Source organism: Monopterus albus, unplaced genomic scaffold, assembly GCF_001952655.1.
Source record: "Monopterus albus unplaced genomic scaffold, M_albus_1.0 scaffold127.1, whole genome shotgun sequence".
Classification (NCBI taxonomy): domain Eukaryota; kingdom Metazoa; phylum Chordata; class Actinopteri; order Synbranchiformes; family Synbranchidae; genus Monopterus; species Monopterus albus.
Window position 1 is genome coordinate 2,850,684 of NW_018128007.1, and position 13,505 is coordinate 2,864,188.

General features: G+C 41.5%; 2 protein-coding genes across 2 annotated transcripts in view; both read left to right on the forward strand.

The window, feature by feature from the left end:
• The first annotated feature begins 4,014 nt into the window (after window positions 1-4,014).
• On the forward strand, window positions 4,015-5,808 carry hoxa2b (homeobox A2b). The gene is made up of 2 exons (XM_020612871.1): window positions 4,015-4,521; window positions 4,964-5,808. The coding sequence occupies exons 1-2, from the start codon at window positions 4,152-4,154 to the stop codon at window positions 5,650-5,652; spliced, it is 1,059 nt and encodes a 352-aa protein (XP_020468527.1). The 5' UTR covers window positions 4,015-4,151; the 3' UTR covers window positions 5,653-5,808.
• Window positions 5,809-8,568: 2,760 nt separating this feature from the next.
• Window positions 8,569-13,505, forward strand: part of skap2 (src kinase associated phosphoprotein 2) — an 8,583-nt gene continuing 3,646 nt past the window's right edge. The window contains 11 exon segments of the mRNA XM_020612839.1: window positions 8,569-8,819; window positions 9,181-9,286; window positions 9,394-9,419; window positions 9,718-9,819; window positions 10,619-10,699; window positions 11,178-11,261; window positions 11,410-11,534; window positions 11,902-11,965; window positions 12,150-12,263; window positions 12,442-12,510; window positions 13,475-13,503. Coding sequence (XP_020468495.1) covers window positions 8,780-8,819; window positions 9,181-9,286; window positions 9,394-9,419; window positions 9,718-9,819; window positions 10,619-10,699; window positions 11,178-11,261; window positions 11,410-11,534; window positions 11,902-11,965; window positions 12,150-12,263; window positions 12,442-12,510; window positions 13,475-13,503 — 840 coding nt within the window. The 5' untranslated portion in view covers window positions 8,569-8,779.

Consider the following 13,505-nt stretch of genomic DNA (forward strand, 5'->3'; position numbering starts at 1 on the left):
GAGCGATGATCAAAATGCATGATGCGTTCACTGCACCTAGGACAACTCTCATCGATTACAGACCTGCACGACTTGTATCGTTTTCCTCGTAAAATATATAACCCTGCTACGTGTTCTGATTTATTAGTAGTAGTAGTAGCTTAGTTAGTGCACAAATTGATCTTTAAAGATGCTTATTTAATTAAAGTGGGACCTTGTATGACCAGGGGTTCTTTTACTTTGTAACTGCTCTAGGCTGCTGAGAAAAACACAAACTAGTAAGAAAAAAAAACTTGTGATTTTGAATAGTTTAGTATAGTTTGCTGTAATAATCACGTGGGTGCAGACAAATGTATACGTGTTGTACATTCTCACCCAACAAATCTGTGATTAAGCCGATATAAATATTCAATAAATGTGCAACCATGTGAATACTTACATGCACATTTACAGATAATTTGGGCCAAATCAATTTAGCTGAACATATGGTCCTATGTATTAGATGCAGGTCAACACCATTTATTGTCAAGGACAGCTAGGACCTCCGTGGACCACAGCTAAGATGAACTTGAGGTCCTCAAAAGTGAAGGATACCTCAAACTTTCTCTACCTTCCAGCTTTCCTTTGACATTCCCCCACCTCACTCTTTTCTCCCCCCACACCCCAGAGGTCACCCACATGCAGCCCATTACATCTGTTTGGGTGAAAACTGTAATAATGTTAAAGACATTCCCCCTTTTTTTTTCAAAAACATGATAATTTGTGATATTAGTCCATGCAACCCTTTTGTTATCGTCTCTCTGGTCACTACACAATAGCTCTGTGTGTAGATGACATTCCAGTCTGATCCCCATGAATGTTTGGATGGATATCTCCCATGCAAACAGCCATTTAAGGAGCCATGCTGCAGATACACAGAAGGTTGCTTGGATGCTGTTTGCAGTGACCTTTCATGACCCCTATACATCAAACCTGGTGACACCACCGGTGACAGACGAGGCCACGAGTGAACTGAGGAGGAGAAGTTCATGGGGGTAAAGTCAGGCGCACATGGGAGTATGTTTCATTCATTTCTCCTCACTGCCAGTGGTTTGTTGGATGAATCTCAACGTGAAAGGGGCACTAGTTAGGGCTCTGTTTTAGACTAAACAGCTTTGCAGAAAATGATTGACCAAGTGGTTTTAAAGGAAAATAGACTTTCTGAGTTTGGAGTTTACTTAGACAGTCCCAAATGCATTTTCCTGCATTTAAAAAAATCAATCTTACTTCAATTTGTAAAAAAGTGCTGTTTTTTTTTTAATCTATTTGAAAACGATATTCATTTACATATTCATTCACATTTTTGTCTTTACCTACAGGGCAACTGAGCAAGGAGTCGAATCAAAGACAGACGGGCTGGTGGTGAGAGAGGTAGGTGATATCTTTTTTTTATCTTTCTTTTCTGATTGCCAACAAAGGCCCAGAACGACCATATAACTGAGTTTTTCCCCCCAGTTATCACAATATTTCTGCTCATGTCGATGCGCAAAACAGTTTGATTTGCGAGCCTATAACGCGCTTGAAGTATCTGTCAAATCTTCCCATGAATCCAGGGGCTCAATAAATGAAATGGTAATGTGAAAACCCTCTCGTGAGCACCGCTGTGTTTCTGGGACACACACACCAACACACCCACACGCTAAATGTGCTTTCCAGAGGGACCACTACGCGGCTCATTTGTACCCCTGTAATTTTTTTCTGCTGCAGGCAGAGTATGATGTGATGTATGACAGAAAGCAGCTGAATCGACGGAAACAACGTGCAATAAACACTTTCATAATCAATCATCTCACCAAAATACAATTTCTAAATATGAATATGAAAACAGTGTGTGTTATGTTGCAGGTCAATACTTTACCATCCAAATACGGGCCAAGAAAAAAACGCACATTTGATGACTGTTCATTTATTTATTTTTTAGTCTGGTTAAAAATTTGTACCACACTCACCACAAATAAAAATAATTCCACAGCACAGTAACTGACTTTTTTTGTCCTTATAAACACTTGGTCAGTCGCAGGTTTGGCCTGCTTGTCTCCCAGATGTCTCCTGTTGTTGCAGAACAGACGGGAACCGTACCCCTCATCCAGACACCGTCCTCTTTCTGCGTTTGTCCAAAAACAAGCTGCTAAAAAAGGTTTCTTTCGGCGTCTGTGCTGCTCTGAACAAATGGAACACATGCACCAAAGGTTTCCTGCAATATAAAATGTATCCAAGTCTCGGTTTACAGTGTTTAGGTTGTGGTAAATCAGAGATCATTTTATTTTTCAGAAGTGTCTTTGTGTCATTGTTGTTTCGATTTCAATGCTTTTTATATAAAACAGAATTTAGCTTCACATTTTAATGAAAATAAAAATAAAAATCACATCTTTAAAGTAGAAAATAATTTGCACAAATAGCCATACATGCTAAACAACAAGCTACTCACAAACGAAATTCAGGTTAATTTACAGTGGCAAAATAATTTTTATGCTCACACCAAGAGAGAACAACTTGTTTATTTTTTTAAATTCTATTATAGCTTGTTAGATTTGTCTTACATGCGAAGTGCAGCCTTACAAATAATAAATCAGGTAAACGTTTATATGCAGACAAATCAAATGCTGAAGCTGGATGATTTCAGAGAAACGGCTTCAGGGTATCTGACCGAGAGAAAGATAGGAGACTGAATAGGATTTCTGCTGAATGCCAACACCCACTCACCTCAGCAAGCAATTGTTCCTATGTAAAAGCTGCTCCGTTCGTTTCTACACCACTAACCAAGTCCATTCCTCTCCTCTGCCTCTCCTGTCCCTGGATAGTCCTTTCTACAAAACGAAAAAAGCGACAAAGTGTCGTTTTTTGATGGATTTCTGATTTATTACGGAACGACTGAGGAAACCCCTTTGTGCGTAATGGCCGTGCGTCTCATCTGTGCTTCTAAAGAAATCCCTACATCTCTAAATTGAAAACTTCACCCACAGCACATACCCAGAGAGTGGTTGTCGTCTTCTTGGCCATAAATGATCTAAGGGAGTGTTAGATGGTTTAAACGTGTTCTTAGGGCAGGGAGCTGTCAGACCTTTTGGCGAGAAAGATTGATGCTACCGGGGCTCTTTGTTTAGAGCCTGAGCAATAAACAGCCATCAGATCCCCACCTTTCCTCTGCCTCACACCACAGTGGCAAATCATGTCTACTCACCGCAATGTTATAACTGAAGTATATGGATGCTGGCTTAGGTCAACATTATCCCTACCGGTGAAATAAAATAAATTAAATGGGATGTGGGGCAGGGAGCTATAAACTCTAAAAGGGTGACAAATACCTTTTAAATAACCCAAGTGCTTTCTCACGGACACAAAATATTGTGTTTTCAGTAGAGTTCCTATTAAAACAGGCTTATACCTTTATGATAAATTTGTCTATAATAACGTAATATAATGGATGGTCTAGATAATTGGCCATTAAATTGTGCTAAAAATCAAATGATGAACGTAAAAATCACATTGATATTTATGAAAAAGTAATCTCTCTCTCTCTCTGTGCTCTGTGCTGTGCGTTGGGGGAAGGGTGCACATGTCGAGTGTGTTGTTGGATGTGTCTGCTGCAGCTTTTCTCTCCAAGCAAATCTTCAAGTCTCCAGATTAACGACTGTGGGCGTTGTTGCATTACGAGACTCAAATGTGACTGCTGAAATGATTTGCGACGCGCCGTGCTATTGACAAAGAAGACGTGTGCGCGCGTAGCCGCACGCTACTCTGCGTGGAAGCGCAAAAGTAGGCACGGCTGCTGGGTGCATTTTCGGGGTAGGGGGCGGCGGTGAACAAACTGACCCCCAAAATGTGTAAATAAAGCAACAGTTACCCCCAGAATGAGGCGTTACTCCTCCGACTTTCTCGATCAATCACAAGGGACAGTGGCGTCTTTTGATAAAAACCCCAAATTGTCATTGGGCAGATGCAATCATGTGACAAGCAGCACGGTCTAATTCCAGCCATGTCCTCATGAACGCAATAGTTTATGGCACAGAGGTCTCCAAACGGCTGTATCCAGTTTAGTAGTTTATGAAAATAAACTGCTTGTTAATTGTTATTATTTCTGCCCCTCCGAGTTATCTTAAAAAACAGCGAGTTTTCGAGACAAGAAGGTGGAGATGAATTACGAATTTGGGCGAGAAAGTGGTTTTATCAACAGTCAGCCGACGCTCGCTGAGTGCCTGACATCTCTCACTAACCCTGCTGATGCATTTCAAAGTTCATCAATCAAGAGTTCGGCGCTTTCACAGTCGACACTGATTCCTCCTCCTTTTGAGCAGACCATCCCCGGCCTCAATCCGGGCATCCACCCACGCCACAGCCGCTCAAAGCAGGCTCTGAAAGGCTGCAGCCCGCTGCAGGCGGCATCCCTGCGACCGGAGTACCCGTGGATGAAGGAGAAGAAAAGCATCAAGAGGAGCCAGACTCCTGCCTCTGCAGCTTCCTCGACAACGACTGACTCCTCACCACTCTACTTCTCCCCCCAAGGCAAGACATGATGATTAATAACCTCCATGTTAAAGGCTCCTCATTGTCTGAGGATTCCCCCTCTGCAAGGAGCTGCATCCCGGGCCTCGTGCAACGCTGGCGTCTCTTTGCGCCAATATAGGATTGTGATTTAAGATTGCTTAATCTCATCAAATAACGCACTGACTTGTGATGCAGTGTTAGAGCGTTAATGTTTGACAGTAATGGAGAGTGATAGATTATTCTACACGGGCTAGCAGCTGGCATGTTCATTAATCTTCACCCTCCGTCCTGTCCTGTCCACGCAGACCCATCATATTCTGCCTGGGGCCCATAAATCTTCCAAGACCCTGTGCTTGCTTGCTAAAAGTTTCACTCCACGTTGCTCCTTTTCCTACACACATAACCGTGTTGCTCTTTTATTTTGCGTCTAAATAAAATATTTGTTTTTTTTTTATTTTAGGTTCACCAGAGATACCAGAGGGTGGTGTTGGCGGTGGAGGGGCATCTAGGAGGCTGAGGACTGCGTACACCAACACCCAACTTCTGGAGCTGGAGAAGGAGTTTCATTTTAACAAATACCTGTGCAGACCGAGGCGAGTGGAAATAGCCGCTTTGCTGGATTTAACAGAGAAGCAGGTGAAAGTGTGGTTTCAGAACAGGAGGATGAAGCACAAGAGGCAGGCCCACTGCAAGGAGAACCGGGACAGTGAGGGGAAATACGCGTGTGTGGACGACGGGCCGGAGGACGAGTTCGAGCAGGCGGCTGACGACAGCGCGGGCGCAACACTCCTGGAGAGGGAGAGGTATTTCCACCAGAACGCCTTGACTTCACAGCAGTGTCAGAATGGGCACAATGGGGAGAACCAAAGCCCGACTGCTGCGCCTTCGAACAGCAATGAGAAAAATCTGAAACATTTTCCAAACCCGGCACCCACTGTTCCTATGTGCGTGTCAACAATAGGGCCGGACAATGACCATTCCCCGAGCCTGGACGTCTCCTTGCAGGATTTTCAAGTTTTCTCATCCTCCTCCTCTTTCTCACCAACTTTGTCAGATTCAGCACAAAGTCCTCTGCCTTTATCATCCGAAACGTTTGACCTGTTTTCAGAAACACTCACAACAATCGACCTGCAAAACTTGAGTTATTGAAACATTTCTTTTATTGTTTAATTCAAACACTTGTGCCAGTTTAGCCTAAACAGTGTGAGGGTGAAATCTTTAGCACATCTAACAAATAAGGTAAGTTAAAGCAAAAACAAGAAAGCTTCTATTTTGCCGAGATGGACTGTTTATTCCATTGGACTACCAGAGGACTTACGCATTTATTTTTATATGAATTTCAACTATAATTAACAGAATATTTTTCTTGAAATAAAACTTTACATTGATTGGAATCACGTGCGCTTTTGTCTTATTTTCCGATCAAAGCTTGAAGAGATGATTGATTTTTGGGTCCATAACAGTTTTAGGAGAGAATTGTGAGTTATGAATCGAGCCAGACTGTTTCTTCCAAGTCTTGAGTTTCTCTCAGTTGAGAATAAACTCTTTACTTTTAAAGGACATCACGGGACATTTTCTAAATTATCATTCACCCAATAAAAAGACACAATTGATTTAAAATCCTCAGCCATCAGTCAAAGGGATGCAGTGAACCCGGCAGTGTACAACACAAATACATGGCACCAGATATGAATGGTAACGTGTGAAAGTTTTTTTTAATACTTTGAGAGATTTATTTCAACGTGATTATGGTTCTTGTAGTCCCCAGAGTTTCATCAGGGAGATTCATTGCCTTTGCATTTTAAAGCCCAGAAAAAGAAAATTTGCAGTGAGAATTCCTTGCTAGGAGTCCCAGGCCAAAAGCTATGACTTTTCTTGGCTCTCTAATTAAATTTTATTGCCTATAAAACTCACAGCACTGAGAGTGCTTGTTTATAGCCCGATCCGCAGTGTAATACAATATATGTGACTTACGAATCGCCGTTGTAGTCTTCAGAACTTTCTTTTATGATTTAAAATGATTTTAGATGAATTCAAAATAGCCGACACAAGGCTTTCCCCACAAATTGGTACGAAGTCGACTCCCACTTTTGTGCGGTAGCAAAAACCTCGACCATGGACCAGATATAGGCTATAGCACGACATATTTATTCCATTCATTTATAGTAAATTTTAATGGACCAAACGGATTTGGTCCCTGTCCCCAGTCCCATTTACTGCTAAGGAATTCTTCACACCGACCAGTTGAGGCTCGTCTCCATAAATCGTACATGACGAAGCGTTTATGTAACAGCCGGTGTTGCTGTTTTTTATGATGTTATTTCATGTTTTGGGAAAATGTTTGATGAAAAGATAAAACCGTATAATGTTCCAGGAATGACAAGAATACCAATCACGCTGATGAATTATTCCTCCCAGGGTCTGCAGGAGATATAAGATTCATGTATAGGCCCTGTGTTTCATCGAGCTGCTCTCAGGACTCTGCGGTTGGGCTCAGAGCCTCACAGCAATAATAAAAAGGTGAAGCGAGGTGGCGGATTGCCATTCCTACTGAGATATGGGTTTAAGTGACGGCTAATTGTGCACAATTTGAAAACAAGGGCCGAGGACGTTAATTCTAACAGGAGGCACAGAGGTGGTGTTTGGTTTGGTGCTGAAACCACTGAGTTAACTTCACACAGGGTCCAGTGTTTACAGGCTACACTAACCACAAACACAGCCACACTTACGTTGATTATTTCAAATAGCCTGTGACTTCTCATGCTTATACTGCCCAGTCATTTGTTCACAGTCTCTGATAGCGCAAACTAAACAGCTACACTCAAACTTTTCAAATAACCTCTCATCTGCATTAGGAATGAAATCACTTTCTGTAGCCTATGATCTTTGGTTCTACTTTGAGCAACGCAGCTTAGACAACATGCAGTTAAGTGCATCACAGTCCTATAATCAGTGTGATAAATTGGGAAGAAACCACTGAGACGACTGGCAAGTAGATAAAGTTTTATGGGAAACCAGATCCTTTCCTCCATACACACACATACACACACCCACACACACGGGTCAAAGGTCAAGCTGGCTCTCCTCTCCTCTCCAAACTGGGAGGAACTACTGCCAGGTCAGGAGGGGGTCAGGTTTTGAATGACCACAGAGGATTTGTGGCTCATAAAGAATTTATTGGCTGCTGGGATAACTCTGAACGGGAAGTGACGTCACAAAACATCAACTATATGTCAAAACAACCATAAACAGTGAAATATGATCTCAGGCTTAATCACAGCCTACAGAGAAATGAGGAATAAGATTGTATATATATATGACAATCTATAGATTTATGACCTATCTGTAAAGTCTGCTGTGCCTCTTTTCTCAGTGGGACTTTGAATGCAAATCCGTGTGTCTGGCTGACAAACACTGGCCACCACCTGCAGCTCCAGGAGAAGCTCTTCACACAGCCCCTCCGGAGCTGCGCTGACATTTCTGTTTCAGGGCTCCACCACAGAGGGCTATACAGTTCAAAGACTTAGCCATTTAACCTGGATTGGGTGATATTGCCTGTCAAAAGATGACTAATGAATGACTGACACTTTTGTAAACAATATGTCAACGCGCTGCTTAGTCTGAAAGCACCAGGAGGCACAGGTTTGTAAGAAGTAAGGCTTCTTTACCCTTGGTAGCAGTGGAGCAGTGGTTGTATGAGATTGCTGCTGATCGTACAGTAAAAACCAGTTAAATGAGATGCAAGTGATGATGCAAATATTTAAAATATAATTTAGGAAAGATATATTTCATCACACGTCACATAGACCCAGAAACATCTATGTTGCTCAAAAACCTACCACAGAAACCTCCAGATCAGTTTTATAGAATTACCTTAACGATTCTTATTTAGACTCACAATACTGATGAATCCATAAAGTGTTTGCATCGTTGTAAAATAGGGAGTCAGTCACAGGGAGCGAACAAGTGCCAGAGCCATATTTATCTGATGATCGTGACCAATGGTCACTATATTTTATTTGTGCGTAAACACCCGTTGCGCCATTAAAGCATCAGCCCCTTGTCAAACAATATGCAGAAAAGCTGACAGACCAAAGGTCATGGTGGATGTGGAACAGCAGGTGGTGTCGTGCTGGTCCTGCAGCGGAGCGGTGTGGTCATTGAGAAGTAATTAGTAGATTAACTTCCGTATGTTTGAGCCCACTTGTGCTTCCGTATCGTGAAGTTTCCACGGCCGGACAGTCAGTGCACCGCTACCAGCAACAAACTAATTACAATGCGTGCGATTCCCGAGGAGCTAACGAGTCTTATTTCAGGTAAAACAGCAGAACTCGTTGTGTATTTGTAAGTGTTGTTTCTGTTCTTCGTGTCTTTTTAAGGTTTGTTTCGATAAGTCCGGCTTTTAAGAGACCATTGTGTAGAAGAGGAAGCGGAGGCTCAATATGGATGGCTGTTTTTGTCAGATACACTCCAGTGCACGTCTGTCTAACCAGTGTGCTACTGGTTTTAAAACGCCGCTCACTCGAGCTGTCGACGATCACACACGGTGCAGGTTCACCAAGAAGCGCAAACCGCTGTGTGGAGTCGTGTCCAGCTGGAGTAATGTTCCATTATACTTCCAAATAACACATTAATATCAGAACGTATGAACGATTTACCTGCATTTCTTATGTTTAGACCTAGAAAATTTCCTCAATGATGGGTTAAAGGGGGAAAATTTGAGCAAGAAGGCAAAAGAGAAGAGGGATGCCTTCATTAAACGCATCAAAGAGGTCAAACTGGGGTATGTCTGTTTGGGTTATTGTTACAAAAACGTCACTTCATTTTCTGAGTCTTGTTGGTGATGCAGGATTTGAAAGGTGGTAACACCCTTTTATTGTTTTCCAACAGTTTCCCACAGGAGTTCAAGGACAAAGGTGAGTGTTGGTCTTACATTTTAATAATCCTGAGGTCTATGTTTACATCTATGACACTAGTGGTTCCCAACCTGGGATTTGGCATGAATTTAATGTGTCACAAGTGCTGAAAATAAGCAGAAACTAAGTTGTTTATTTTTTAGATTATAATCTTTGCTCTTATTTTTAAAGTAATAGTTTAAATTCACCAAGCTGAAAAGGGAAAATCCTCTTTCAAGTGCCCAGACCAGATGTCCAAAGCTGATCAGGAACCCCTGTGTTACCCCATAACATGTACTACATCCTCTGTTTCCTTTAGTCAGTGGAGATGACTCAGATGATGCCGAGGAAGTTGACAGCAACAACGATGGAGGGTCACTTCAGTCAGAGCGGGCAGACAAGGATGAAGAAGCCTACGAAGGTGAGACACAAGCACTTAACAGCCCTCCACAGTCGACTTGCTAACAAGCTGGGGATTAAAGTTTTGAAAATGGCGTCTTGGCAGATGAAAATACACAAAGCTCTGCCTGCTCCCTGGAGAAAGTGACTTTGAGTGGCACAATGAGGGAGACATTCCAACTGTAACTTGGCAACACACTTGGGGAGCAATCTGGGGGCACAACTGCTGCTCCCACCTCCTCTTTCACCCCATTCCTTTGACAGCTAGGGCATGTTTTATTGCTCTCAGCCACTGTCTAGGGACTGAAAATTACTGCCATGGCTGTAGCTTTAAAAAAAAAAACAACCTTTCCTCAGTATACAGTAGCTTTAACCCTGCGTGCTCCATCATGGCGGTTTATGTAATATTTTGTGTTTTAGTTTGTGTTTTTGAACAAAGTGTCAAGGAGATCTTTGTGAAATGTTGATTGGGGTCTGGGTTTTAGGCAGCTGCAAGTTTTATGACTGTGCTTTCACACAAAGCATCTTTGACACAGCAGTTGAACATTTGCATTGAAGGCGCACACTGTGGAGAATCTCCTTCAGCGAGATGCAAAACATTTCAGCCTCTATGACTTTTGATACTTATTTTAACATCAATTAGTCAAATATATGAGAGCAAAGTTAGCCACAAACCCATCTGGATATGTTAAACATCGTTAAAAACAAATATAATTTTCACTTTGAAGTAATAACGTTTTGAAAGGACTCGATTTTAGCTGAAGTGATAACACAGAAAACAACTGACATCACTTCACTGGGCTTCTTCGATTCTTTTTCAGGCTCCCAGCAGTCTCCACCTGTGGCAGCTCAGGACCTGACGTCTGTCATTAAAGCAGGATACCTCGAGAAACACAGAAAGGGTTTGTGCTCTTCTAACCACATACTCAACAAACATTTTTAACAGGGTGTGTGCACACTAAAGTTAAAAACATACTGATGTAATGTTTCAGCCTAGAAGGTCTGAACAAAAGGTAGACGGACACAAAACAAAACAAAACAAAACAAGCACCCATAAAATGCATAATGTCCTTAAGACAGAGATACATGGCCGGTGGTGAAACAAGTACTCTAAACTAAAGTTATCAAATAAATGTAGTGAGAACAAAGTACAATGAAATGTAATGAAGTCAAAGTATGAAGTAGCAGAAAATGAAACTACTCAAGTAAAGTACAGATACCCTAAAAACTGTACTTAAGTGCAGTCTTGCAGTAAATGTACTTAGTTACTTTCCTCCTTTGTACATGATGTACTGTGTGTGATACATACACGGTGCATGTCTCTAAATAAACCAAGAAAAGAACAAATCTTTTTAATAATCGCTTCATTTCCCTCCACAGATCACAGCTTTTTTGGCACCGAGTGGCAGAAGAGATGGTGTGCTCTAAGCCATCATACCTTCTACTACTACGGTAGTGAGAAAGGTACTTTGCTAGATTTCCAGTCAATGATGAATCACATTCTGTCTGAGAAACGTTTAGGGGAACTGATTGTTTCCCATGTATTGACAGTGACATTGCAGCTGTTGTGTCTGAACCGTCTAATGATGATGTTTTCATTTTGTCTGACCAGACAAGCAGCAGAAGGGCGAGTTCAGTATCAATGGGTATAACGTCAAAATGAACAACACTTTACGGAAAGACTCAAAGAAAGACTGTTGCTTTGAGATTTCAGCTCCTGACAAGCGACTCTATCAGGTACGTGCTCCTCTCCTGGTGATGGTTTCAGTGCCTTCTGCTCATTGCTGTGCCTCTTAAATTGGAAAAACAAAGGTGGACTTGATATTTAAAACTTGGCAAGGTGTGTGTGTGTGTGTGTGTGTGTGTGTACAGCCTCTTTATTAAATCTTTACTTTTAAAACCTATTAACACTGCTGCCTTTGCAATGGCTCAACCTGACACGAATATTTAAAAAGTCCCAGTGAGTGTTTCTAATATTGAAGCTGTTCCTTGTGGAACATTTTAGTATGCATAAATGCAGTGTTATTTGTTTATGTTAATTAATATATGTGGAACTGCATAATGCACTGACTGCAGTTTTCGTTACTCTCCTCTTTCATCACAGTTTTGTGCGTCATCAGTGAAAGACGCGGAGGAATGGGTGAAACAGATAGACTTTGTTTTAAGAGGTTTGAACAGTTTCTATCATAAGAACGTTATTATTGTGCTTTGTAATGTCGTCAACGTTAAGAGTGTAAAACCAGCAATTTACAAAATGATCTAAAGATTAACACCAGAGAGTCAGTCTGCATGGTGCACAAAGCGACATTTATTGTGTGTGAAGTCAAACATATTATGTTTCCTTGTTTGTAGATATGACGGGCATCATCCCAGAAGAAGATGATGATATGTACGATGACATTGGACATATAGATGATGTAACCAAGCCGGAGCCAATTGATGAAGACATTTATGAAGAGCTCCCAGGTCTTACCACACATTTTACCACTGTGACCATCTGTTTTCCTACAGAACAACAAATCACATGTATCCCTTTGATTCGTTGTTTAATTCAGAGAGCTTATTTTCTGCCATTTCATGTTTCTCTGTCTACAAATTAAACAAAGAATCATAACCTTTCATCAACGCTGTCTTGTTTCTGCAGAGGATGACATTTCATCAAAGCCTACTCCAAAGGTGGAGCCACTGAGCAAACCTGCTCCTCCTGCTGCAGGTACATAGCACTGACATTTGTCTGATTTCAAGACATCATGGGAGTGGGTTATATTTAACTGGTGAATTAGAGAGCTGTAACTGTTTCTGCAGATACACTAGAGAGGGGGAGACTGTGATCAAACTGTTTGTGCAAACTAAACTCTCTAAGCCACAGTTAAGAAGTTTCACAGAGGAAGTTTCTGTGACCAACACAACCTAATGTTAGCGCAATGCTGGAAATAACTCTCTGCTCAGTTAGACAGCTTCCCTTTACAACATGTAACAAACTTTCAGATGAAAAATTTTAGTTCCTGTAACATTATCAAGGGTTAGCACCAAATAGGAAAAGCTCCAACTTCAGCTCAGTAAAGGAGAAGTGGAAAAACTAAGCCCAAAGGAACAGACCTCAATTCATATTGATTGCATAGTAATATGGTTACACACATACTCAAGACAATTAACCCTTTAATACTAAAATGAAACAGTAACATACCAGAACATAGAATGTCATAAACTGACTTTTTAAGGCAGTACATTCTTTTGTTTTCCTCAGTCTTCCTGGAGGTGTTTTACCACCTACAATATAAATTTCCTCCCGGTTTCCAGCTGTTAATTTATGACCGGCCTCAGTTTTCTTTGTGCACTGCATTGTGAGAAAAGCATCCATCAACAGCACACTCAAAAGTCTGCTATTTTTAGCACAGTATCTGGTTTGAGGATACATTATTTTGTCATTTTTCAATGTGAACATACTGCATACTCAAAGCCTGGTAAGGATTATTCTGTAGTACTCACATTTACTGTCTCGCCTCTGCACATGGTGCCACCAGTTTCTGTGGTGGACTCTCCACTGCCTCCTGTTGGATCTGATGCATACTAAAAATCACAGCTGGGTCAGACCTGCAGGCTTAAAACAATTACTCTCAGTAGAAAATAAAGCATCAAATCTCTTATCGCTTTATTGCACCCCCTTTTCCATCCAGTTGATAAGAGCACCGACTACGCAAACTACTA